The sequence below is a fragment of the Furipterus horrens genome, unplaced genomic scaffold (genome assembly GCF_987537825.1).
Source record: "Furipterus horrens unplaced genomic scaffold, mFurHor1.1.pri manual_scaffold_2, whole genome shotgun sequence".
Lineage (NCBI taxonomy): Eukaryota > Metazoa > Chordata > Mammalia > Chiroptera > Furipteridae > Furipterus > Furipterus horrens.
In genome coordinates, this window is record NW_028327172.1 from 132720250 (window position 1) to 132745348 (window position 25099).

Consider the following 25099-nt stretch of genomic DNA (forward strand, 5'->3'; position numbering starts at 1 on the left):
CCCTTGAGATGGTCCCATCTATGCTCACAGCCATAGCCAGGCTCAGTGGATGTCCTAAAGGGCCGCTCACCTGGGCCCCAGCAGCCAGAAGCAGCTGCACACACTGTGCCTGGCCCTGCAGACTGGCCGCATGCAGCGGTGTGATGGAATCCACTGTGACCTGGTTGACACAAGCGCCATTCGCGATCAGCTGCTGCAGCTCCAGGGCCTCACCATGATGGGCAGCCTCATGCACAGGGGTGCGCTCCACCCAGAAACCTGGAAAGGAAACAGACCCAGTGCTGAGACCATGTCACTTCTTTCCAGGCCAAATGAACGCATCTACAAGTCCAGCGACCTTTGACAAAACCCAGACACTGTACATGATCATGTAATTTGTCTTTGGCGGCATATCAGGGCCGTGCTCACCCCATTGACCTATCTCCCATGTTACCCCACAAACCCCATTCTCCAGTCACACTCGTAGCTCATCATTGACCCTGCTTTGTCACATCTGAGTTTCCTTGCATGTATTCTTCTCTGCTTGAAATGCCCACCTTTGTCCCTACCCCAATTGTCCATCCTGCAATCTCCCATTTTGACCCCCACATACTCTACATGAACCCAGCTGAAATATGCCCTTCTCTGGGAAACACTTCTCCCACAGTACTCACACATACACACTCGTTTACACTGTCCCCCTCCTTGCCTGGAAGTGCCTTGAAAGTAGGGACCAGGCTTTAGTTACTCTAATTTTAGTGGATTCCTCAGGATTTTCTACATACAAAATCATGTCATCTGCAATTGAGATAGTTTTGCTTCTTCCTTTCTAATTGGAATGCTTTTATTTATTTTTTTTCTTGCCTACTTGCTCTGGCTTGAACTTCTAGCACAAAGTTGAACAGAAGTTATGAGACCAAACATCCGTGCCTGGTTCCTGGCCATTGAGTGAAAGCTTTGTCTTTCACAATTAAGGATGATGATAGTGTAGGTTTTTGTAGATGAACTTGATCAAGTTGAGGATGTTCCCTTCTGTTTCTGGTTTGTTGAGTGTTTTTATCATGAGAGTGTGTTGGATTTTGTCAAATACTTTTTCTGCATCTACTGCAATAATTATGCCAGCTTTTTTTCTAAACTCAATCAAAATTGTGTATTATGTTAATTTATTTTTAATTGATTTTCAGATGTTAAACCAACCATGCATTCCTCGGATAAATCCCACTTGCTCATGGTATATAGAACCCTTTTTATATGATGCTAGATTTGGTTTTCTTGTAGTCTGTTGAGGATTTTTGTATCTATGTTCATAAGTGTCATTTTTCTTGTATGTGTCTGGTTTTGGTATCAAAATAGTACTGTGATGAGTCAGGAAGTATTCTCTCCTCTTCTAATTTTTGGAAGAATTATGAAGAATTGGTACTAACTCTTTCAGTGTTGGGTCAAATTCACCTGTGAAGACATCTGCGCCTGAGCTTTCCTATGTTAAGCTTTTTGGTTATAACAAAAAACTCTTTTTTGGTTCTAGGTCTATTTAGATTTTCTATTTTTTGAGTCAGTTTTAGTAGTTTGTAGGTTTTACCTTTTTATAAACCTGTCCACTTCATCCATGTTATCTAACTTCTTGGCATACAGTTTTTTATGGACTGAATTTTGCCCCCCCCCCCCAAATTCATAAGTTGAAGCCCTAACCACTAGTACCTTAGCATGTGACTGTATTTAGAGAAGGACCTTTACAGAAGTAATTTTGTTAAAGTGAGACCATTAGGGTGGGCTCTAATCAATTTGACTGGAGTCTTTATAAGAAGATGAGATTAGGACGCACAGAGCGACACTAGGGATGTGCATGAACAGAGGAAAATCATGTGGGGACACAAAGAGAAGGTGACTGTCTGCAAGCCACGGAGAGAGGCCTCAAGAGAAACCAAACCTGCCAGCACCTTGGTCTTGGACTTTCAGCCTTCAGATTCTGAGAAACAAGTGTGTGTGTTTTAGGCCACCTAGTTTGTGGTATTTTGCTATGGCAGCCCAAACAGACTAGTTCACAACCGCTCATACTATTCCCTTATAATCCTTTTATTTCTGTAAAGTCCACAGTAATGTTCCCTCTTTCATTTCTAATTTTGGTAATTTGAATCTTCTCTCTTCTTTTTTTTTCTTGGTCAGTTTTGTTAAAGGTTTGTCAATTTTGTTGATCTTTTCAAATAAATAACTTTTGATTTTGTGGATTTTCTATATTGTTGTCTGGTCTCTATTTCATTAATTTCCTCTCTACTTTTTGTGCTTGCTTTAGGCATAATTTCCCCCTTCTTCCAGTGTCTTAAGATGGAAGATTAGGTCACTAATTTTAGATCTTTCTTTTTCTTTAATACAGCTCTTTACCACCATAAATTTCCTCTAAGCACTGCTTGAGCTACATGTCATTAGTTTTGGTTACAAGCTCATAAAATACATGTTTCACATTTACTAAATAAACAAAGGCATTCTCCTAACCCAAAATGGAGTAAAATTCTCCCTCTTTCTCATGTAGTAGCTTACCTTTTCTCATCACTCCCTACCCATCACCTATCTCTAACTCTGGAGAATGAGGTACACAGAACGAATTACTCTGATCTCCCTTTAATCTCCAGTGCTCACATTTGAGCACCAGCATCACCTGGAGGGCTAAGTCCCAGCCCCAGAGTTTATGAGTCAGTAGGTCTCAGGCAGGGCCCAAGAATCTGAATTTCTAAGAAGCGCTCAGGTGATGCCAATGCAGCTGTCTGGGGACCACACTTTGAGAACCACTGCTTTAGACAATACTTTTCCCTCTGAATAGAAACCCTTCTCTCCCCAGCTCTGCCTCTTTAACTCAGTCCCTGCAACCACCACCACCATCCCCCGCCACCCTTCCTCTCCCTGCTCATCCTAGATAACCTACTTGCACCTTTCTTGACTGAAATCCAATGGTTCTTTTTTCCAGGAGGCCTTGCCTGCTCCACAGTCCCCATCCACTCTGGGTTAGCAGCCCCTCCTTTGGGCCCCCTCAGTAAGTGTTGTCTGTCTGTAGTATTCTATGTCCCACCCCCAGATTTGTATCTATGTATCTTGCCCACTAGCCAGAGAGCCTGTGTGACCCGTGAAGTGGGGACATGGGGGTGGGGAAAACAAAGGGAGAGCTGAAATGCGAAGGAAAATTTAATCCCCACAAAATATATAAGCCAAGCTAGTGGGACTTTATACTTACCAACCAAGAAGGGGCCCAAGTATGTTTCCCAGTAGTACTAATTAACAGTCACCTGCAGGTCTGTCTTGGGAGGTAACAAAAAGTGGCTGTGGATCACTTTAAAGTTAATCTAGGGGGAGCAACATCCCAAGGGGAGAATGAGAAGTTGCAGCCCTAAAAACGGGAGAGTAGGGTGAGGCCCTGGGACTTGTAGCAGAAAGGGAAGTGCAGCTCAGGAAGGCTGGGCACTGGGGAGACCTGTGGCTAAATGGCGGGCAGCCAGGCATGGCTCCCATGTGCATCCATCCAGCAGCTACCTAAAGAGACATGGCATCTTCCACTGTGGTGTACAAAGATGAATAAGAAGTGACAATATGCAGTTCATAGCCATAGGCAAGGGGGACATGCAAATAATTCAAAACAACATGACGCTATACTGGAGGGACATTTCAAGTTATAGGAACTCAGAAGCAAGACCACCCAAGCATCCAGGGCCAATCAGGAAAGCGTCATGGAGGAGACAAGCTGCAGTGAGTCTATGACAAGCATCACTTGTTGGCTCTATATTCCCAGAACCTGGCACAGAATATAGCTCAACAAAGATGCTCATATTCACCTGCATGTTGAATGAATAAATGAATGAATGAATGGAGGGAATTACTAGAAGAAATTATAAAGTCTGGGCATAAAAAAATTTTAAAGAAAATATAATTTTCTTTCTTTATGACAAGTCTGTAGAGGAAATGCAACTTACTGGTAACCAGTAGCAGAGATGGAGGGCAGAGATCAGAAGCAGCAGGTGCAATAACAAAGCAAAGCAAAGAAACTTGTGCACATCAAAGGGCACAATCATCAGGTTGAAAGGCAACCTACAGAATGGGAGAAAATATTTTCAAATCATATTTCAAAGGAGTTAATATCCATAATATATAAAGAACTCCTACAACTCAACAACATAGACAATCTAATTTAAAAACTGGCAAAGGACTGAAATAAATATTTCTCTAAAGAAGATATACAAATGGCCAACAAGCATGTAAAAAGACGTTCAACATCATTAACCATCAGAGAAATGCAAATCAAAGCCACAATGAGATATCACCTCACACCCATTAGGATGGCTACTGTAAAACAAAAAATAAAAAAATAATAAAATGTTGGTGAAGATGTGCAGAAATTGGAACCCCTGTGCATTGCTGAATGTAGAATGGCACAGCCACTATGGAAAAGAGTATTCTGGTTCCTAAAAAAAATTAAACATTTTACCATATGAGCCAGGAATGCCACTGCTAGGTACATGCCCAAAGGAACCGAAATCAGGATATTGAAAAGGTATCTAAACCTCCATGTTCACTACAGAATTACGCATTCTAGCCAAAAAGTAGAAGCCACACAAACATCCATGGATAGATAAATGGATAAAGAAGTGTGGTTTATCCATATAATGGCATATTATTCAGCCTTAAAAAGAAGGAAAATTCTGTCACATGCTACATGAACGAAACTTGAGGGCATTATACTAAATGAAACTTTACAAGGTCACAAAAAGGCAAATACTTATATGGTTCCACATACATAAGTCACCCAATTCATACAGACAGAAAGCAGAATGGTGGTTGCCAGGGGGAGGAGAGAACGGGCATTGAACAGGTGCAGCCAGTGTTGCTAGAGGGAAACGTTCTGGATATCTGTTGCACAACGATGTGCACCTAGTTAACACTACTGAACTGTATACTTAAAACTTAGCAGCTTAACAACTTCTATGTGGTTTTTAAACACAATTAAAACTTTAAAAATTATTTTTTTTACAAGTAACAAAAAGATGCAGGAGTCCCTGGGGGTGGGGAGGTTGTCACCTGCAGCTGGTATCAACCACAGGCTGTCATCAACAGGGGGCAGTTATAGTGGGGGCGAAGGGGGAGAGGGGAAGAATGTGACTTCAACAGCCTTTGGTGACTCCAGGAAGGGCTGAGAAGGGAGGGGAGAACTACCAGAACACAAAGAACGTGGGGGCTGCATGTGCCCCATGCAGCTGTGTGAATGAGCACTGGCTCTCGGTGGAAAGCTCAGCTTTCCCCCAGTGAAACCTTAAAGCAAAAAGATACATCTGCTTGTGGTCAGTGAACACAGCCCAGGGAAACACTACACATGACTTAGCCCAATGCCAGGCCTGACCTCAGGCTTTGTTTCCAGCTCTGTGCCTGAACCCCCAGTTGTGACATGATGCCCCACCCCCCTGGGAGAGGGGCCAGCCTGGAAACCTGAGAACCTCAGGTTCTGTGGAGTCCCCTCCGGGATGAACATTCCCCTAAATCCCAGCTCTGCCACTTAATTGGTTTCTTAGCTTCCTTCTTCCCATCACCACCTCCCTCTCATCACATCCCCCTCCAGCCTTCCCATCCCTCCCTGCACCCCTCCCCTCACCCCCTCCCTAATGCAGCTAAATCATAAGTGGGTCACGTGGATTCTGCTCAGGACTGTTCAACTGCCTTTTTCATCAGGATAAGATCCACACTCCTTTACAAACCAGGTACACAGGCCCTCCAGAATGGAGCTCTGGCCTCTTTTCCTAGTCTTCCTTCCCCCTCCCCACCACCACCCTTGCCCCTCTCATCACATCCCCCCCACCCCCGACACACACACCTACACAATTGTCTCCAATCATACTGAACTTCATATAGCTCACATAGGGTCAGGTGGTCCAGGCCCTGTGTCTTTGGGTTTACTGTTCCTGCCTGAAACACATCCCCAGCTCCCCATACTGCATCGTATGCTTGAGTGAGTAAAGTCCTCCTCAGTAAGACCCAGTCGAATGTCTGCTCCTTCAGAAGCCTTTCAACAGGCAGCTCAACCACCCACTCCCTTCTGTACCAATGGCTGTGCACACCCTCATGCCTGCATCTCATTTGCACTCCTCTCCCAACCATCCTCAAACATCTTTAGGATAGGACAAGCCCACCCTCTGGTTCCAGCACAGCACCTGGTACTCTCCAGAAGCAGGTTTGACAGCCAGACAACCTCCCTGGGTCTGCCCTCCCCCAACCCCACACATGCCAAAGCACGACCACCTTCCCTGCCCTTCATAGGCCTGCCCATCTCCTGCCACTGAGCCAGGTGCCAGGGCACCAATTAAGTAGGAATCTGTTGTAACAACAGCCAGGGCTGCAGTCTGGAAGAGCATCTGTGCACTTGAGCTCCAGACCAAAAGCTGGATCCCAGCTCATTCCTGCCTCTCACCTGTGCTTTATCTGGTTTGAGGTCATGGTGACACCTGTGTCATTCTTCATGTCGACCAGCTGCTGTCAAGCCCAAGATCATGAACTGATAAGTAAGACCTTCCTCTTGAAAACTAGAGTTTCACCAATGTCATCTACAAATCTACTGCCAGATGACAGGAGGGGTTACCCAAGTAGGAATGACAGATGCTTGGGAACTCTTTTGCTACCTTTCTGCCCCACAGTAAAACCTAATTGATTCCTCCTGTGTACCAGATGTGCACCTTTCTAGTTCTCAGCTCTGACACCCTCATTGCCTTAGCTGGGGCTCCCAATACCTCACATCTGAGAGCCCCAAGCCCATCCTTTGGGAATTAGGAAGCCCCAGCTGAGTACTTCAAGTGGGTCTGCATCGGCCTGCCCTGAGGGAGATCGTATGTGGTGACCGAAGAGCCTCAGAAATTACCCAACACCTGCCTCTGTCACTTACAAGCTCTGCAACCTTGCGCAAGCTACCCTCTCAAAGCCTCCATTTTTTCAATTATAAAATGAAGATACTTTTTGTCTACCCCACAGAGTGGCTGTGAAAACTGAATGGATGCTATTTTGCACTGTGCCCAGCCAAATGTAAGCACTCAGCACACAACAGACATTATGAATGTGGTGGGATTATTATCATCACTATGACTACTTCTGCTAGCCCTGTTGGGATCTGGGTTCCGGCTCTACCATCCATTTTTGTTCCATAACAAGCCCCATCTTGGACCCCAACTGCAGTAAATGGATCCTGTGTGAGCCCCCTGTTACTGAGCCCCTGCCCGGTTTACCAGCACAGTTCCTGGGCCCTCTGACACTGCAGCCTGTATTCCTACCAGATCCTACCAGCTTGCCATGGCCGACTGTTAAATATCCGGGAACTCCACCAACCAGAAACCAGTGGGGGCTCAAAGTCAGTCAAAGTGAGATTATTTATATCAGGAAAAGCAGCAAGTCAGAATCTTGTTTGTGTTCCTTCTTTTTTTCCCCCTCTTTTTTTGTCCAGAGAGCTACTTTACCAGTGTCCCACTTAGTCATCCAGAGACTAGAATCCTGCTCTTTGGGTCCAAACAACAGCTCTTCAGCCAAGCATCCACCAGCCCTCCCAGAGAGCCTGTGTCTATGATATGAACGGTCTGACAGGCCCCTGTCCACATAGAACAGAGGTCTGTCTCATCGTCCCTACCAAGCTCTCTAGAGACCAAAACCCAAGCCACTCTGACTGTGCTAGCCCTGTCTGTGACCCTGGTCCTGCTCCAGACCTTTCTTCCCCCAGCTGGGCAGGTCTCTCCACAGGCAGCAGCCCTACTTTGACAGACTGTTTTCCAAATGCCACAGAGAATACTTTCACTGCGAAGCTAATCCAACACGCTGGCTTTGAGTTGGGGTCAACATCCACCACGCACTCTTATATGTTGCTTGAGCCAAGAATTTAGTTCCACGTACGTCATTAAGGTCAGCCTGGGGTCCTTGCTGCAGAAAGGTCCTCCTCTGCCTCGGCTTCAGATTGAAAATAATCGGTCAGCTCTGCCGTAAACCCTTCTACCAAGTGCCCCAGTAAACATTCTTGAAGTGGTGACAGAGCGAGATAGAAGGGAGGGCAGGCCTTTCCTGCGGGGCAGCCCAGTGTGGGGGACACAGCAGCCAAGAATGAACACTGAAGTCCCAGTAGAGATGGTTTTCTGAGGCCTGCTCCCTGGGCTAACCTTCAGCTCTCAGGGGAAAGTCAGAGGTCCCAAGTGGCTCATCCACCAACGTCCCCAAAGGACAAATATGTTTGTGTAAAAGTTACCAATGAATTTTAAAATGAACGGTAAGGACCTTATAAATCCTTTATAATCAACACTTCCAGAAGTATACCCATCCCTCTGATAGTAAAGGAATAAAGAAAGAACAGGATCATAAACCTGTAAGGGCAAAGAGACCAGCGCCTAAGGATGACAATACCTACTCTGCAGTATGTTCTATGAATTAGACACTAATATATGTGAAGAGCCTAGCACAAAGTGGATGCTTAATTAAGAGTGTTTATCACAACCACCAATTTTGAATAGTACGCTCTGAATTAAAGTTTTAGTGTACTGGAAATTAGCAGTCACCTTGATTCTTAAGGGAAAACAGAAATTTTTATTTTTATATATAGAAACCCTTACTTGGGAATTGGGGCCAAGTGTTCTGTTGCTTATTTTTAAAGATATTATTTATTTATTTATTTATTTATTTACTCATTGATTCATTCATTCGTTTGTTTATTTATTTAGAGGGGAAGGGAAAAAGAATGAGAGGGAGAGAAACATCGATGTGCAAGAGAAACATCAATCAGTTGCCCCCTACAGGGGACCTGGCCCACAAACCAGGCATCTTCCCTGAACGGAAATTGAACCTGCAACCTTCTGGTTGCGGGGTGACACGCAACCCACTGGGCCACACCAGTCAAGATGTTCTGTTGCTTTTTAAGAGATTTTTCAGCGAGGTCTTTTTCAATGTTTTAATTATGAATACTCAAAATATTATTTGTCAGTAAACATGCAGTCAAGTGGCCTACAGTGTGGTTTTAAGACTTTAAATTAGTAAAAATTAAATAGAAAATGTTATCTTCCTATAGAGACAAAACAGTCAGAACTCAGTAAAGGAGGTAAAAAGAAAGTGAAAGAGAATAACTGAAAGCAAAAGTAAAAGAAAGTGAAAATAGATTACTAACAAGAGAAAAACAGCCAGGAAGAGGTATTATTGGGAGGAGGCAGCTTCTTCAGGGGGTCCCTCTGCAGGCAGATCTCCTGGAACATGATTAGATTTGCTCATCTCCAACACTCACCTCCTCCCTGGTTCCTCATCCTCTCACCTCTGAGTACAGAGGGCGAGGGCTTTGCAGCCTCACCACTAAGCAGTCACCCTCCATCTTACCCTTCTTAGCCCAGGGACTTTGGGAAGTTTTTCATTTCAAATCATCTAAGCATAAATTTTCTTATCGTTGTAGATCACATTTCGCAGGGCCATTTAATGGAGAAAATAAGAGAATGATGTACAGGTTTATTTTCAGGTGCCAGCCACCTGGAAGATGGGGGACTCACATCTCAAAGCCTGTCTCCTGGGAAGATGAGTGACTCATGTCAAAAAGCCCATCTCCACCTCTCAGTGGGGGCAGAGGTAGAGGAGAACAGAACAAAGAGATCAAGAAAGGGGTCTAAAAAGTTCTCTACATGCAGTTTCCGGTCAAGATGGAGGCATAAGAAGATACGCTTCACCTCCTTGCAAAACCATAAGGATTATAACTACCTCAAAACAAGCAACCAGAACTTCCAGAATATCGAACTGTATGGAAGTACGACAACCAAAGATTAAAAGAAGAAATATTCATGCAGAATACGAGGAGGGGCAGAGACAGGAAGCTGCGGTGGAGAAACGCAGTGTGGCAGAGGCAAAGTGGTGCTGTTAAGGCACCAGCTGCAGCTGGCAGAACGAGCAGTCCCACATTCACACGTGGCGGGTAGAAGCCAGGAGGGACACCTGGGGAGTAATCCCAGCCCCAGGCTAGACCATGCAGCTCATGGTTCTAGCGCCCGGAAAATCAAATCTCACTCTTTCTGACTGTGCAAACCAGTAGGGGTTGGGGTGGAGGAAGAAACTGCCAGTCTCTCAGCAGAGTCCACTTGTTTAAAGGGCACCCAAAGTCCTAGAACGTCCGCAGACCAACCCACTCTGGGACAACAGCCAGGGCAACAGCTAGAGAGGTGCCAGTCCCATACAAAGTGGGAGAAGTACCTGGAAAAGGGGCGAGTGCTGAGCAAGCACTATTGTTCCTTCTCAGACCCCTCCACCACAAACAGCGTCACAATGTAGTGAAACGGGTCACCCTGTACTGACGAATACCTAAGGCTCCACCCCTTACAACATAACAGGTGCAACAGCTCTACCTAAGACAGAGGCAAACTAACACAGGAGCCTGTCAAGATGAGGAGTCAGAGAAGTATGGCCCAAAAGGGGGAACAGATCAAGGTTCCAGTGGGAGAACTAAGCAACGAGGAGATAGCCAACTTCACAGATGCAGAGTTCAAAACACTGGTGATAAAGATGCTCACAGGCCTGACAGATATGCTTAAGTAAGGAAAACGCATAAGGGAAGAAGTGAAGGCTATGCTAAATGAAACAAAGGAAAATCCACACAAAACCAATGGTGAAGGGAAGAAAACTGGGGTTCAAATCAATGATTTGGAATATAAGGAGGAAAACAACAGTCAACCAGTACAGAATGAGGAAACAAGAATTGAAAAAACTGAGGAGAGACTTAGGAACCTCTGGGACAACTTTAAACATGCCAAAGTCCAAACCATAGGGGTGCCAGAAGGAGAAGAGAAAGAGCAAGAAATTGAAAACGTGTGTGAAGAAATAATGGAAGAAAACTTCCTAAATTTGGTGAAGAAAATAGATATACAAGTCCAGGAGGCACAGAGACTTCCAAACAAGCTAGACCCAAAGAGGACCACACCAAGACACATCATCATTAAAATGTCAAAGTTTCAAGATAAAGAGAGAATCTCAAAAGGAGCAAAAGAAAAGCAGAGAATTACATACAAAGGGGGTACCTATAAGACTATCAGTTGATTTCTCAAAAGAAACTTTGCAGACAAGAGGGACTGGCAAGCAGTATTCAAGGTGCTGAAAAACAAGAACTTACAACCAAGATTATTCTATCCAGCAAAGTTATGATTTAGAATGAAAGGGCAGATGAAGTGCTTCCCAGACAAGGTAAAGCTAAATGAACTCATCATCACCAAGCTATTATTATATGAAATGTCAAAGGGACTTACTTAAGAAAAAGAAGATCAAAATTATGAGCATTAACATGACAAACTCACAACTGAATCTAAAAATAAAAACAAAATCCAACTAAGCAAACCAGAATAGGAATAGAATCATAGGTATGGGGATCATTTGGAGGGTTATCAGCTGAGAGGGGGAAGATGGAGAAATGGGGAAATGGTGCAGGGATTAAGAAGCATAATTGGTTGGTACAACATAGACAGGTGGAAGTTAAGAATAATATAGGAAAGGGTGAAGCCAAAGAACTTATATGTACAACCCATGGACATGAACTAAGGGGGGTGGTGGGATTACTGGAAGGAAGAGGGGGTATTGGGCAGAGGGGAGCAAAGGGGAAAAATTGGGACTACTGTAAGAACACAATCAATAAAATATACTTAAAAAAACAAACAAAAAGAACTAAGCAGCACAGAGGTAGCCAATCTATCGAATGTGGAGTTCAAAACACTGGTGATAAGGATGTGCAGAGAAATTACTGAGTAGGACAAATGATAAGGGAAAAAATGAAGGCTACACTAAGGGAAATAAAGAAAAATCCACAGGAAACCAATAGTGAAGGGAAGAGAGCTGGGGTTCAGATCAATGAATTGGAACATAAGGAGGAAATAAACAGTCAACCACTACAAAATGAAGAAAAAGAAATTCAAAAAAATGAGGAGAGAATAAAAACACCCTGGGACAGCTCCAAAATGTGCCAACATCCAAATCATATGGATGCCAGAATGAGAAGAGGAAGAGCAAGATATTGAAAATTTATTTGAAAAAATAATGAAAGAAAACTTCCCTAATTTGGCAAAGGAAATAGACATACAAATCCAGGAAGCACCAGAGAGCCCCAAACAAGTTGGACCCAAACAGAACCACACCAAGACACATCATAATTAAAATGCTAAAGGTAAAAGATAAAAAGAGAATCTTAAAAGCAGCAAAAGAGAAGCAGAGAGTTATCTACAAAGGAGTTCCCGTAAGACTATCAGCTGATTTCTCAAAAGACACTTTGCAGGCAAGAAGGGACTGGCAAGAAGTATTCAAAGTGGTAAAAAGCAAGGACCTAGAACCAAGATTACTCTATCCAGCAAAGCTATCATTTAGAATGGAAGGACAGATGAAGTGCTTCCCAGACAAGGTAAAGCTAAAAGAGTTCATTATCACCAAGCCATTATTATATGAAATGTTAAAGGGACTTATTTAAGAAAAAGATGATCAAAACTATGAACCCTAAAATGACAACAAACTCACAGCTATCAACAAATGAATCTAAAAAACAAAAACAAACTAAGCAAACAACCAGAAACGGAACAGAATAAAAGGTATGGAGATCATTTGGAGGGTTATCAGCTGTGAGGGGAAGGGGGGAGATTGTGGAAAAAGGTGCAGAGATCAAGAAGCATAACTGGTAGGTACAAAATAGGGGGATGTTAAGAATAGTAAAGGAAAAGAAGAAGCCAAAGAACTTACACTCACAACCCATGGACATGAACTAAGACGAGGGGGGTTGCTGGAAGGAAGTAGGGTACTGGGCGGAGGGGGGCAAAGGGGGAAACCTGTAATAGCATAATCAATAAAATATACTTAAAAAGGAAAATAAATGAAATGAAAATAAAGGTTCCATTCAGGAAGTCTAAAATCCAATGAACAGGGGTGCCAGAAAGAGAAAAGAGAGCTCTCAGAGATATTACACTGAAAAGGCCCCAAATTGAAGTGGATGGGTTTAGATAAGACCGGTCCAGTGAGTAGTCGCGTGATGTATAATAAAAAGGGCCCCATTGTCATATAATTTTAGAACAGCAAGGATAAGGAAAACCCCTGAATGTTTGTAGAGAGGAAAACAACCTCATTTAAAGAATCATGAATCAGAATGGCATGTGATCTCTTAAAGCAGTTCTGGAAACTCGAGGACAGGAGTATACCTTCAAAATTCTGTGAGAAAAGGATTTCCAGCCCCGAATTCCAAACCCAGCCAGGCTGCCAATACGTGTAGAGATGGAAAAAAGACATTTGGGTACAACAAGCAAGATCTCAAATAACTTGCCTCCCTATCACTCTTTCTGGGGACATTCTTAAGAGATGTGTCCTTTTGAAATGAGGGAGTTAAATCATGAAAGAGGGAGATATGGGATGTAGGATTCAATGCAGAAGAGAAGTGTCATAAGTTCCAGGGCCTTGGGCAAGGGAGGCTCCAGGATGACATGGGCAGCAGTCTCAGAAGCACCCTGCAAAGATGGAGCAGGAAGGGGCTAGCTGCAGTGTTTATGTCCCTAAATGATCCACGAGACAAGAAAGACAGTGGAACAGGTGGGTTACCTGAGGTGCCTGAGCAGACTGAGAGACAGCCTGGGGATGAATTGTGAATAGAGAAAACTAAACAAACAAACAGAACAGAACAGTCGTTACCTCCAAGAAAAGCAAAAAGTTATACAAAGAGAGAAATGTAATCCTAGTATAGCAAGGAGTGCAGCTGTGGACAATATTCACAGTCATAATAATCTGAATGCCAGATACTGAGTTAAACAAAAAGAATAGTAATTATATTAGAGGATCATGGAGGGAAATGAATGGAAATAGAGGAGCACCAAGTGGGCAAGGGCTTCATTTCCCACAACAGGATGTCTGTAGGGAGAGAGTACTAAGTTTGAAAGTCAGGAAATTGCATTTTCAGCATGTTAGTTAGACAAATAGAGGTAAACCAGATAACAGCTGAAAGAGTTGAAGTATGTAGTTGCTTCTAAGTAGTGGAAATCAACGAGTGTTGAGAGGGGATTGGAAGACAGAAATGTTTCATGGTAAATCTTGTGGTTCCATTTAATTTCTTAAACTATGTAGAGTATTACACTTATAAAATATATTTTAAATACTAACAAGAAATCCTTTATAATCTCTCATTTAACCCATTTTAGAAAACAAATGCAACAAAAGATTTGCCTAAGATCACACAGCATAGGAATCCCTGCTTCTCTAACTACTCCAGGTTCATGCGTGTGTTTGTGTGTGTGTCCCATGTCTAGAAACTGGCCCATCTGGACATGGGACATATTTCCTGTCCCAACTAGGAGTCTTGGCTCTGGCTCCTAATAAACATGTTAAATATACTCCAGCCCAAATAGGACATAATGATTTCTGGCTTTGCCTTTCCAACCCATCAAAGTCAAATTTTCAAAGCTTAACCACTCACAAGCATCTAATGAATTTCACTGTTTGTTTATTTTTGTTTTTTACATACAAAGAAAAAGCACAGGTAACTTCGTGTTCGCATCCTTGAACAACTTCTTCCTGCTCTCTTTCTCCAGTGGGTTCTGAGTGATCTCTCATATCACTGCACAAGTGATGCTCGTTGACCCCGTACTCCTGATCCCTGGCAGGCCACCACTTCTAGCATTGCAGGGGCTTCTTTACATGAAATACAACATAAGCTTTAGAGTCCCTTTGTCCTATAATTCTATTGTCTGGAACCATGCAATAAAACTCTCCTCACACAGTGGGACACTCCTTATAAAAAGCCCCTTTTGGCATTTGACTTGGTGTAAGTGCCTTTGAAAGAGGCCCCAAACTAGCAAACTTACACAGAATTGTGTTATCTTAAAGCAGGAGGCATGTGTCTGTGCTTCTGTTAAAAATATACTGCTTCAATTACAACCATGATGGAACAGGTAAGCTCACTCCAATCTCCTATCTGAACATCTGTTAGCCTCAGCAGGTGGAAGAGTAATTTTAAATAGTGGGTATGTTAAAATACTGGCAAGCAAGGCAAATCTCAGAGCACAGACTTAGAAGTTTTCTCGCTTTTGACTACCAGTAGTCTAATCTCTATCCACACTTACACTGGCCATGAAGAGCGATTCAGAGAATTTAAATTATCTTATCACTTATAATTCTGTTCCTTAAAATATTGCTAGTGATTTGTACATCTCCAGAGATGTACTTTTCAAACTTTGCTTCAATATACTGTGTCAGACCACAATTTGGTGCTGTTTAAATCTTCAGGAAGGTAGAAACAGGAGAAGGAAAACATATTCCTCCTCCCTTCTTTCTATCTGATTCTATTAGATTACACTGATTATATCCATGGTTGACATTAGTGCTTACCTTTGTTTCCACTTAACCAACAGAAATTGGAAAGTAAGGCTTTACAACCAATATAGGTATAATACTTTCCAAAGGTGAATCCCACAAAGGCCTGGGGCCTGCTAGAAGCCTAAGGAACAAAGCTATCCAAAAGGCACGGAGAAGGAACAGACCATGGAATTCCTCAGCCAGAATTTCACAAAACAACTTCACCAGCCTCTCAAGAACTGTGAATTTACTAAACACACAAATCATTATAAAAATATTATTTTTATCCTGCCTGTTCATTTAGATAGATACTGCCCTTTTATATTCCAAATTTATTACTTTGCCCTTTTATGCCTCAAAGTCATTATAAACATTAGTACCGATGGGGCAACATGAGATTCCATGCCTAGAATTTGGAATAAGGCTGTCCTGTTCATAACTAAGACTTAGTAAGGAAAACAGGGATAATAAGCCATTTGCAGAAGCAACTCACCCCAAGAAATGGGATGAAAAGGTTTAGAGAGAAAACCCAAGAAGGTGACTGACTGGTTGTCTCCTAGGAACAACAATGTAACTTTTCCACAGCAAGCTTCTACGGAGCAGTGAACTAGTTGATAAACTCATTTTCCCCTTTGGCACACAGGGTCTCTATCAGAGATGACTATCATTAACAAAGAAGCTTAAAGCTCTCAGCATGTTGTAACATTCAGCCCAATTTCATTTTACTTACTCAATTCTGTACCAAAAATTTACCTCTTTTTGTGCTGGCATGCTTGGGTTTGCTTCACCTTCACTCCATTCTCCTCCCTAATTTCATAGAACTGTTTCAGATTTGCTCAAAATTTTCAATCTGCAATAGGCCTAGACTTACTCTGCATCAGTGGTTCTCAGCTTTGGTTGCATGTCAGAATCACCTGGGGCACTTTTAAAATGCATGGTTGCCAAGGTGTACCCCAGAGTACTTATATCAGAATCTACGGGATGGGACCTAGGCATCAGCATTTTTTAAAGATCCTCAGGTCATTCCAGCGGGCAGCCAAGATTGCAAATCACTGCTTAGTTCTTTCTCTATTGTTGGAAAGCGCTGCCTTTACCTTCCACTGTATCCTGGAACCAGCTTCCCAGAGCATCTAGCTATCCTTTCTCCTTTCCTTCTGAAGGACCTTTGTGGTCTAGCCCAAGACATCTACTTTTATCTACTATTCCTTTATTCCCAACTAAAGAAACTCCCAACACCTCCCCATTCTTCAAAGCAACAAACTTATACCAAAAAGTTAAAACTCATTTGTACTGCTATAGATGGCAGGCACTAGCAGCCACAGTGACTGCCTCAGAATCCCAATTGGTGTTAAAATCATCCTAAATAGATTTCCTTCAGGCATTTCTGTTACCAGTGTAACACAGTACCCAGAGGTTTCTCCATTAAAGGACATTTCTAGAGAATTCTAGAATGCAACTGTCTCTAAGGCAGACACAGAAACTCCAATTTGAAAAGACTTAGAGGAAGTTGACTTCTCATCCAGGGCACTGCTTATCTAGATCTCTCAAGATGCTTTCAGTACAATTATATTTAAAAAAAATTAAATTCTGCAGACACAACAGAAGGATGACTTGTATAGAGGTTTCCAGGCACCAGGAGGCTCCTGACTGTGGACCCCTGAGGCAAACACATATCTCACAGCAGGAAAGGCCATATGGTTCAATGGGGAAATGGCAAGGATGTGGTAAAGCACTCCCAGGTCTCCTGAGAAACCCACAGCAGACATATCTGTCCATTCAGTCACAAAACCTGGACAGCTCTTCAGGTAATCTTACAAATCGGTTAGAGACAGACTTATTTGATGGGAACAGTGTGAACGTTTTAATGTAATACGAGCAACAACCAAAAAAGGCCTAAAAACCCCTCCTGGGTTTAAACCTCAGCTTTGCTTCTTTCCGGCTGTGTGAACTCAGTTTTGCCTTAAATTATCAACAATAATGACTGTCTAGCAACTCTCCCAGGGCTTGTAGCTAGTGCCTGGCATATAAACTAGAAGCTCAATGGCTTTTATTGCTGTCCCAAGAGCTGCCTCTCCTTTTTCTCTTTCCATCTCATCTTCTGAACACTGTAGACAGCAATGAATTGTGTTTAGAGTTCTTGACTTAGGATAACTGAAGAACTCAGCGGCTCACGTTGCTTAGAACCCAAACTTCCTAAGGCTCCCTTTCATTTTCTACCAGCCTCTTCCTTCCAAGTTAGAACCTCTTGAGGACAGATGCTGAGTATGGGGATCACTTTTTCAACTTTGCAAATAGGCATTTACCTTAAGTCAATAATACTGTATTACATTTGCTAAGTTATAAACATCAGATTCACTTGAGGATGTGACTTGCCCTACATTCTTTGTACTTATTGACAAGACCATATTGTAAGACTGCAATCTTCACCTCTGTGAGGTGTTATTTTAAAAACTGGAAAACTTACATGCTTTGGTTGGAGTTCACTGAACACATAGAATTTAAGACCAAAATAAGCCTACAATGAGCCTATACCTCTGCTGGGATAGCAGCACTTTTTTGGATTTTCCACACACAGCTTATTCATTAGTGTTGAAATATAAATGTCAGTAGGATATACTTTGGAGAAATATATTAAACAATCAAGAATAGCCACAAACTCCAGAAACTGTGCACCCATTAGTTTAGAATGTGCTTTTCTTCTAATTAATTAATTTTAAAAACCAACCTCAAAGTCATGCTGTGCTGCTGAATGCTCTACATGACTAAAAATTTGTTTTAAAAGGCTTCCATGATTAGCTGTTTGTTGCTTATTTATATGACCCAACAAACAGATCACATTGGCAGGGTCAAAGTCTTGTGTCTGCCTGTGGCAGAATACTAAGTAAAAAACAGATGTTTATTAAATGCTTTTGATCATGTTGAAGTGGCTCTTTCACAAAATCAAAATACCTTTGCCTTGCAATGACTGCAATTCCTCTTAAGCTAAACTTACATTTAGGATTTCTCACTTTTATTCCCACTACTGTTTTTACCAGTGTAGAAATACTTTAGAGTTTCTTTCCAAGCTTTCAAAATGCTTTCACTGCTCCTTTGATTTGCCATAGTCTTACTTCATAGACAGGAAAGTTTGCTCCTGGAAAGGTCCCTTTTCCCTCAAATCCATTTCATCCTTGGGTAGCCCAAATGGTAAAGAAGGATCAGGAAGAACAAGATTTCATTTTTTACAGTGTGACAATGTCACAAGGGCACATCCTCCTTCTGGAGCTGATTCCTCCTGTCACACCTGGGTGGGTGGGGGCGGGGATGCTCATGACATTGCCACACTGCTTTCTCACAGGGGCCTGTAAGACGTTCCAGATCCCACCCTGGGCTTGTACCAAGGCTGCGCTACAAATGGTCCCTCATGGGCATGTTCCCGGGTTCTCCTTCAACTTGACCATGACTACCCACTCCACCCTACTCTTTTCCCATCTGTATCTTCCTCAAGGTTGCCAGGGCTCTGGTGGTGGGTCTGCAGTTCTTAAGTCCCACTACTGTTGGGTCACAATCATGAACAGCACTTCAGTGCGCCGGCGGGGGTCGGGGTTGGGCACATAAAGCCACTCCTTTAAGGCCATAGCCCTCCAACCAGAGTCCACCAAACTGCCCCTGACGACACATTCAGAGGGCGCACCACCGACCACAAAGGCACCTCTTCAGTCCCCGAGTGCCCGCTCCGGCGGTTCTGGCTCTTTTGCCAGCCCCCCAGCTCTGTAATCCCTGTACCGGAGCCCCGCGCCGGCTCCACCGGCGGCGCCCCGCACGTACCGACGTCGCCCAGGAAGCAGCCGTCAGCTACCCCGGGCTCCATACCGCTTGCTGCCACGCGCCCCCAGCTCCGTATCCCGGTGACTCTGGGAGCTGGGGACCAGGGCCTCTGGCCGAAATGGCCGCGAGAGCCGGGAGTTGTAGTTCCCGGGTGGTGCCGTTGAGCCTCGCGGGATTCCGGGCCAGCGCCGCGTCGTGGTCATCTGTGTCCAATTCCACTGTCGCCGCCTCCGCTTTGCTGGACAAAACATGTCCGGGTGCAAAATATATGTCCACGTGCAAAACTGCCCCTGTGTCCATGTGCATAGCGTGTCCACGTGTCCAACTGCTAAAACTTACTACCATCTTTTGCATTGATCACACTCAGCAAAGCTCCAGAGTTCCTACATGTTTTAACTTGAATGATGAACTTCCTACTGGAGCTGACATGCTACTTGTTCTTTCATCTTTTGAGAGGAAGTCATAAATCCCAAATCGTTCACATTTATTAAAACACACACACGCCCGTCCAAGTCTCATGACAGAAATAAATAACCTGTTTCCGAATGATTCCAAGTCGACAATAAGGTAAGGGAGTGTTTTGGTTTTGTTTGTTTAAACCCACCCTGACCTGACTTAAGCCTAAATATATAAGTCAGTTTGGGCTGGAAAGTAAAAATATCAGGAGTTCTCCGGTCTGGAAACAACATAAAGACAAGCAGAGAGCAGAACGTTTGATGGGTCACACAGGCAGAGGCTTTCCGGAGCACATGAATGTCCAGTTCAGGCAACAGGCACTGTATTTAGGAGAGTTTGAGCCCTGTCAGAATCCATAGCTGCTGGGAATTGAAAATCCCAGGCCTAGGAATGACATTTCATGCCAACTAGAAGTGTGTGTTTGTACACTTTTTGCCACTCGTCTACCAAAATTAGGCTCTTAAATTTTCTTTGCAAGTTTCTTTACTAAATGAGGTACATTTTTGAATTAATACATTTGGGATATAATGTTTCCCCATGTCAATGCCATGTGCTTGTGTATTTGTATTTTCTTTAATACTTCTTTCCTGACAAGGTATCTAGATCTGAGTATAGATCATATGTTCATATTTATATATGTATACACTATATATATTTATAAACAATAGATCAGTGTGCCTCAGTTTTTTGAGCATCATCCCACAAAGTGCAAGGTTCCCTGTTCGATTCTTGGTCAAGGCACATACCTGGATTGTGGGTTTGGTCCCAGTCGGGGTAAGGTACCAATGGATGTTTCTCTCTCACATTGATGTGTCTCTCCCTCTCTTACTTCCTCCTTTCCCCTCCCTCTAAAATAAATAAATTTTAAAAATCTTTTTAAAAATTTATTTAAAAAGCAATACATATTTATTTATATTTATATACTTAAGTCTATATATATGCATGCAAGTATTTGCTAAAATATTACAAAGCAAATATTTCTTATTAGCTTATTATGTTGTAACTTTTTCTTCATTCTGTTGCTCCATTCACTAGTAAATTGCAGAAAAGCTTTTTAAAGTTTTTATGTATTCAGAAATATATTGTCACAGTATTTCCTCTTTGTTTAATATCCAGAATGCATTTCCCCATCAAGAGTCAGAATATGTGTATTACTTTGTTTTGTTGTTATTAAGTCTTTTATCCATCTGGCATTTTTTGCAATGTATAGGATCTAATTTTTTTCTAAACTGAAACAGAATTATTTCTGAAATGCCATTAAATAGTAGTTTATTTGTCTAATTTTGTGTTAATCTTTTATTGCAGATTTGTTCATCTTTTTTTTTCTTTTTTTAAGTATATTTTATTGATTATACTATTCCAGTTGTCATAGTTTTTTCCCCTTTGCCTCCCTCCACCCAGTACCTCCCTGCCCTCCAGCAATCCCCCCTCCCTTAGTTCATGTCCATGGGTCATGCATATAGGTTCTTTGGCTTCTCCATTTAGTTTTCTATTCTTAATATATATATTGTAAAATGGTCACCACTGTAAGTCTAGTTAACATTCATCATCCACATATAATTACAACTTTTTTTCTTATGATGAGAAGTTTTAAAATCTACTTTCTTAGCAACCTTCAGATATTCAGTACAGTACTATTACTCACCATTCTGTACCTTTCAGCCACTTTCATCCACTTTGTGCCTCCCACCTCTGATTATCATCAATTGGTTCTCTGAATCTATGAATTCATTTTTTTTGTTTTGTTTTGTTTTAGATTCCACATATAAATGAGATGACATGGGGTTTGTCTTTATCTTGCTATTTCATTTAGTATAATGCCCTCAAGATCTATCCATGTTATCACAAATTACAAGATTTTCTTCTTTTTCTGTCTGAATAATATTCCAGTATGGAGTGTGTGTGTGTGTGTGTGTGTGTATCACATTTTGTTTATCCATTCATCCATTGATGGACACTTAGGTTGCTTCCATGCCTTGAGTATTATGAAGGATGCTGAGATGAACATGGGGATGCATATATCTTAACAAGTTTAAGTGTTTTCATTTCCTTTGGACAAATACCAAGAAGTAGAATTTCTGGATCATATGGTAATTTTATTTTAAGATTTTTGACAAAACTTCATACTGTTTTCCATAGTGGCTGTATCAATTTACATTCTCACCAACAGTGTACAAGTGTTCCCTTTTCTTCAGTGTCTTATCATTACTTTGCAGTTTTTTAAATTGAGAAGTATGAGTCCCTCTGATTTGCAGTTATTTTTATGAATTGTTTATTGGCTATCCTGGGTCCCTTGCAATTTCATATAAATTATAGAATTAGCTTTTCAATTTCTACAAAGTCATCTGGGAATATGCTAGAGATTTATGTAGTCTGTAGATCAATGTGGTGAGTATTGCCATTTTAACAATGCTAAGTTTTCTGATCCAAGAAGATGAGATGTTTTCCCAGTTATTTATATTTCTTTAATTTCTTTCAACAATGTTTTGTAGTTTTGAGAGTATAAGTTTTGCTACATTTACTCCTAAGTATTCTATTCTTCTGGTTATTGTAAATGGAATTGTTTTCTTAGTTTATCTTCAGATTGTTCATGCAAGTGTATACAAATACAATTGATTTCTCTATGTTTATCTTGTATGCTGCGACCCGCTGAACTCATTTATTACATCTAATAGTTTTTAACTGGATTCCTTAAGATTTTCTATATAGCAGATCATGTCATCTGAAAATAGAGATAGTATTACTTCTTCGTTTTTTTTCTGAGAAAAAAAAATGTTTTATTACTGTGACTTGACCATAAATTATAATTATTATCACTTATGAAAGTTACATAAATGTAGGCTGATCATCTTTAAAGTCTCAAAAAGCCAAATATAAAGCACAGAAAATAAATTTGATTGACAAATGTACTTACATAATTCTTCTACATGTTATGTGAAATTCTGGGAAGAATCACTCATTGGAATAATTATTCAAAGTAATATTAAAGGTAACAGAAGAGATGTTTGGTCTTAAATGTAAGTTTAAATGTATAGTGTCTACACTAAATAGATCAGAGCTAAAGTATATTTGCAATTTCTAACAAAAAAAGTAATTAGTTTGCAAATACTCTGTACTCTTCAATGAAAAAAGAAAGCAGATCAAGGATGAACCAGGCCACCTCTTAAAGATAATTTTTCAGGATAGCTAAAATGAGTAACAATAAAGCTCTTTATATATAATTAAATTGTTTTTTATACTAGAACCAGTAAAACTGGCCCTTGAACAACACAAGGGTTAGAGGCGCCGACCCCCTGAGCAGTGGAAAGTCCACATATGCCCTGGCTGGGGTGCTCAGCTGATTGGAGCCTCCCACCCCTACACCAAAAGGTTGTGGGTTCCGTCCCTGGTCAGGGTACACAGCTAGGTTGTGGGTTCCATTCCCCCATGCAGGCGGGTATGAAAGGCAGCAGATTATGTTTCTCCCTCACATCGATGTTTCTCTCTCTCTGTATCTCCTGCCCCTCCCCCCCTTTCTTACTCTAAAATCAATAAGCCTATCCTCAGATGAGGATTTGAAAAAAAACACATGTAACTTCAGTTGACCTTCCGCATTCCCGGATTCCCAACCTTGAATAGAAAATACTGTTTTGATCCAAGGTTTGTTGAATCCGTGGATACACAACCCCAAAATATGAAAGGCCAACTGTATATTTATTGAAAAAAAATGTCACGTTTAAGTGGATCTGGCCAGTTCAAACCTGTGTTGATCAAATATTAGCTGTATTTTTATTAGTAGAGTTTGCAAATCAAAATGTTACTAATAATTATACATCAGTATTGGTGGGAATACCAAATATTATCTCATAACTGCCACTATGTGTTTGTTCTCTGACATTCTTGGCACAGATCAAGCTTGCTAATTTTGAGACACTCACTTCCTTTAATCAACGAGCTGATAAATATTGGTAGATGATGGTGAAGAGCAATATGTTTTATATGATGATGATGTTGAAATTTCTCCTACAACTTCTGGTTATAATCTTTGGCTGCCTTTTCTCATGATGTAAGCACACCCAATTTTTCAGAAGCATTAGCTTTCCATAGATGAATGTTCATTTCATCAGCTCCGCACATAATGTATTGTACTTGCTATCAGAAGTCAATTTTACACAGATAACATGTTGCAATCTCTTTGTGTGATATACTTCCCTGCTTCTACTTTTGTCCACAGGAAAGATTCAAATAGGTTTAACAAAACTAGCAGACATGAACTCTTTCCCAGAGGGAGAGTAATCCACATCAAGCACCACAGATACATTATCCATATGCATCATTGCAGGAGTATCCAGTGCACGCATATCAAAAGTATATAAGTTGTAATCTTCATTTGCTGCAGTAAAAATGAAAGCTTACATAGGGTTTCAATAAATTATATTTGTTTTCATATCTAATATGACCTTTTCAGAGGAGTAGCTTGCTTCATATTATATAGTATTTACATATTCTTGTCAGAAGCACAACTTCCCAAAAGAAATGTCTTGATTGGGTTAAATTTAAGAGAACTTATACTGTCAAATCCCTGGGTCATTAATCATATAGGACTGGTTCTTTGTTCATCCCAAATGTTTTCTTGCTGTCCACATGTAGCAAAAATAACTTCTTCCCAGTGATAATCAATTCCTGTATACACTGTCTTTCCTAATATTGTATGCATTGGTTCTTCCTCTTCTCCAAAGCCTGGTCCATCCATTTTCCAGAGCTTCACTGTTTTGTCATCACCAACAGTAAAAAAAAAAAAAGGGGGGGGGGACTCCCACAAAAATGAGTACATGTTCCCTCTATAAAACCTTTATGTATTTGTAGTGTACAGATACAGTTTTGTCTGATCAAGTTCCAGATTCTAACCTCTCCATCACATGCCACAGAAAGGACATTAGCCAGGCTCTTTGGATACTTGGCTGAACAATTGATTCCATCTTGGTGACCACCCAGAGAAATAAGAAATTGTTTTGCAAATACCTTCCCAGTTTGGTACCATTTAAAACTTACATATTCTTGTGGGACCTCAAAATGATGTAAGGTAGGTTATATTATAGTTTCTTGGAAGTCTCTATAAGTCCAACTTGATTTTGTGGACATAGTTGTCCAGGTTTTGGCTCAGCGTCTTTACTTTCATCTTAGCTGCCAGTTCCTGCCAACTCCACGAGCCTTTCCCCTACTTCTTTGTTTCTCATCTAGATGCTTTTTCTTTCTTAATTACCATGTTAAATAGAAGTAAGAAGAACAGACACCCTTGTCTTGTTCCTGATCTAAAGCAAAAACCATCCAGTAATTCTAGTTATTATCTGTTTTTTTCTAATCTGTATTATCAAGAAATCTACACTTGAAATACGGAAACTTACAAAATTAACACATCACGTTTGGGTTAGTTATTTAACTTTGTTTTTTATAATGATGAATGCGGCTAAGTTATGTAAATGATTAATTAGGCTGCACTGATGAAAGTTTTCACTTTGTCCCTGGTATAATTTGCATTGAAATACTTTATGAA

At 41.4% G+C, this 25099-nt stretch overlaps 1 protein-coding gene and 1 pseudogene across 1 annotated transcript in view; both read right to left on the reverse strand.

Moving 5' to 3' along the window:
- The window catches only part of ASB13 (ankyrin repeat and SOCS box containing 13), a 34356-nt gene extending 15039 nt beyond the window's left edge, over window positions 1-19317 (reverse strand). Inside the window, exons 1-2 of the mRNA XM_090266459.1 lie at window positions 19111-19317; window positions 71-258 (exon numbers count right to left, since the gene is read on the reverse strand). Of these exons, the coding sequence (XP_090122585.1) occupies window positions 71-258; window positions 19111-19153 (231 nt within the window). The 5' untranslated portion in view covers window positions 19154-19317. The remainder of the gene's footprint in view (window positions 1-70; window positions 259-19110) is intronic.
- Window positions 19318-23421: 4104 nt separating this feature from the next.
- On the reverse strand, window positions 23422-24687 carry LOC150019517 (DDB1- and CUL4-associated factor 13-like; annotated as a pseudogene).
- Between the last annotated feature and the right edge of the window lie 412 nt (window positions 24688-25099).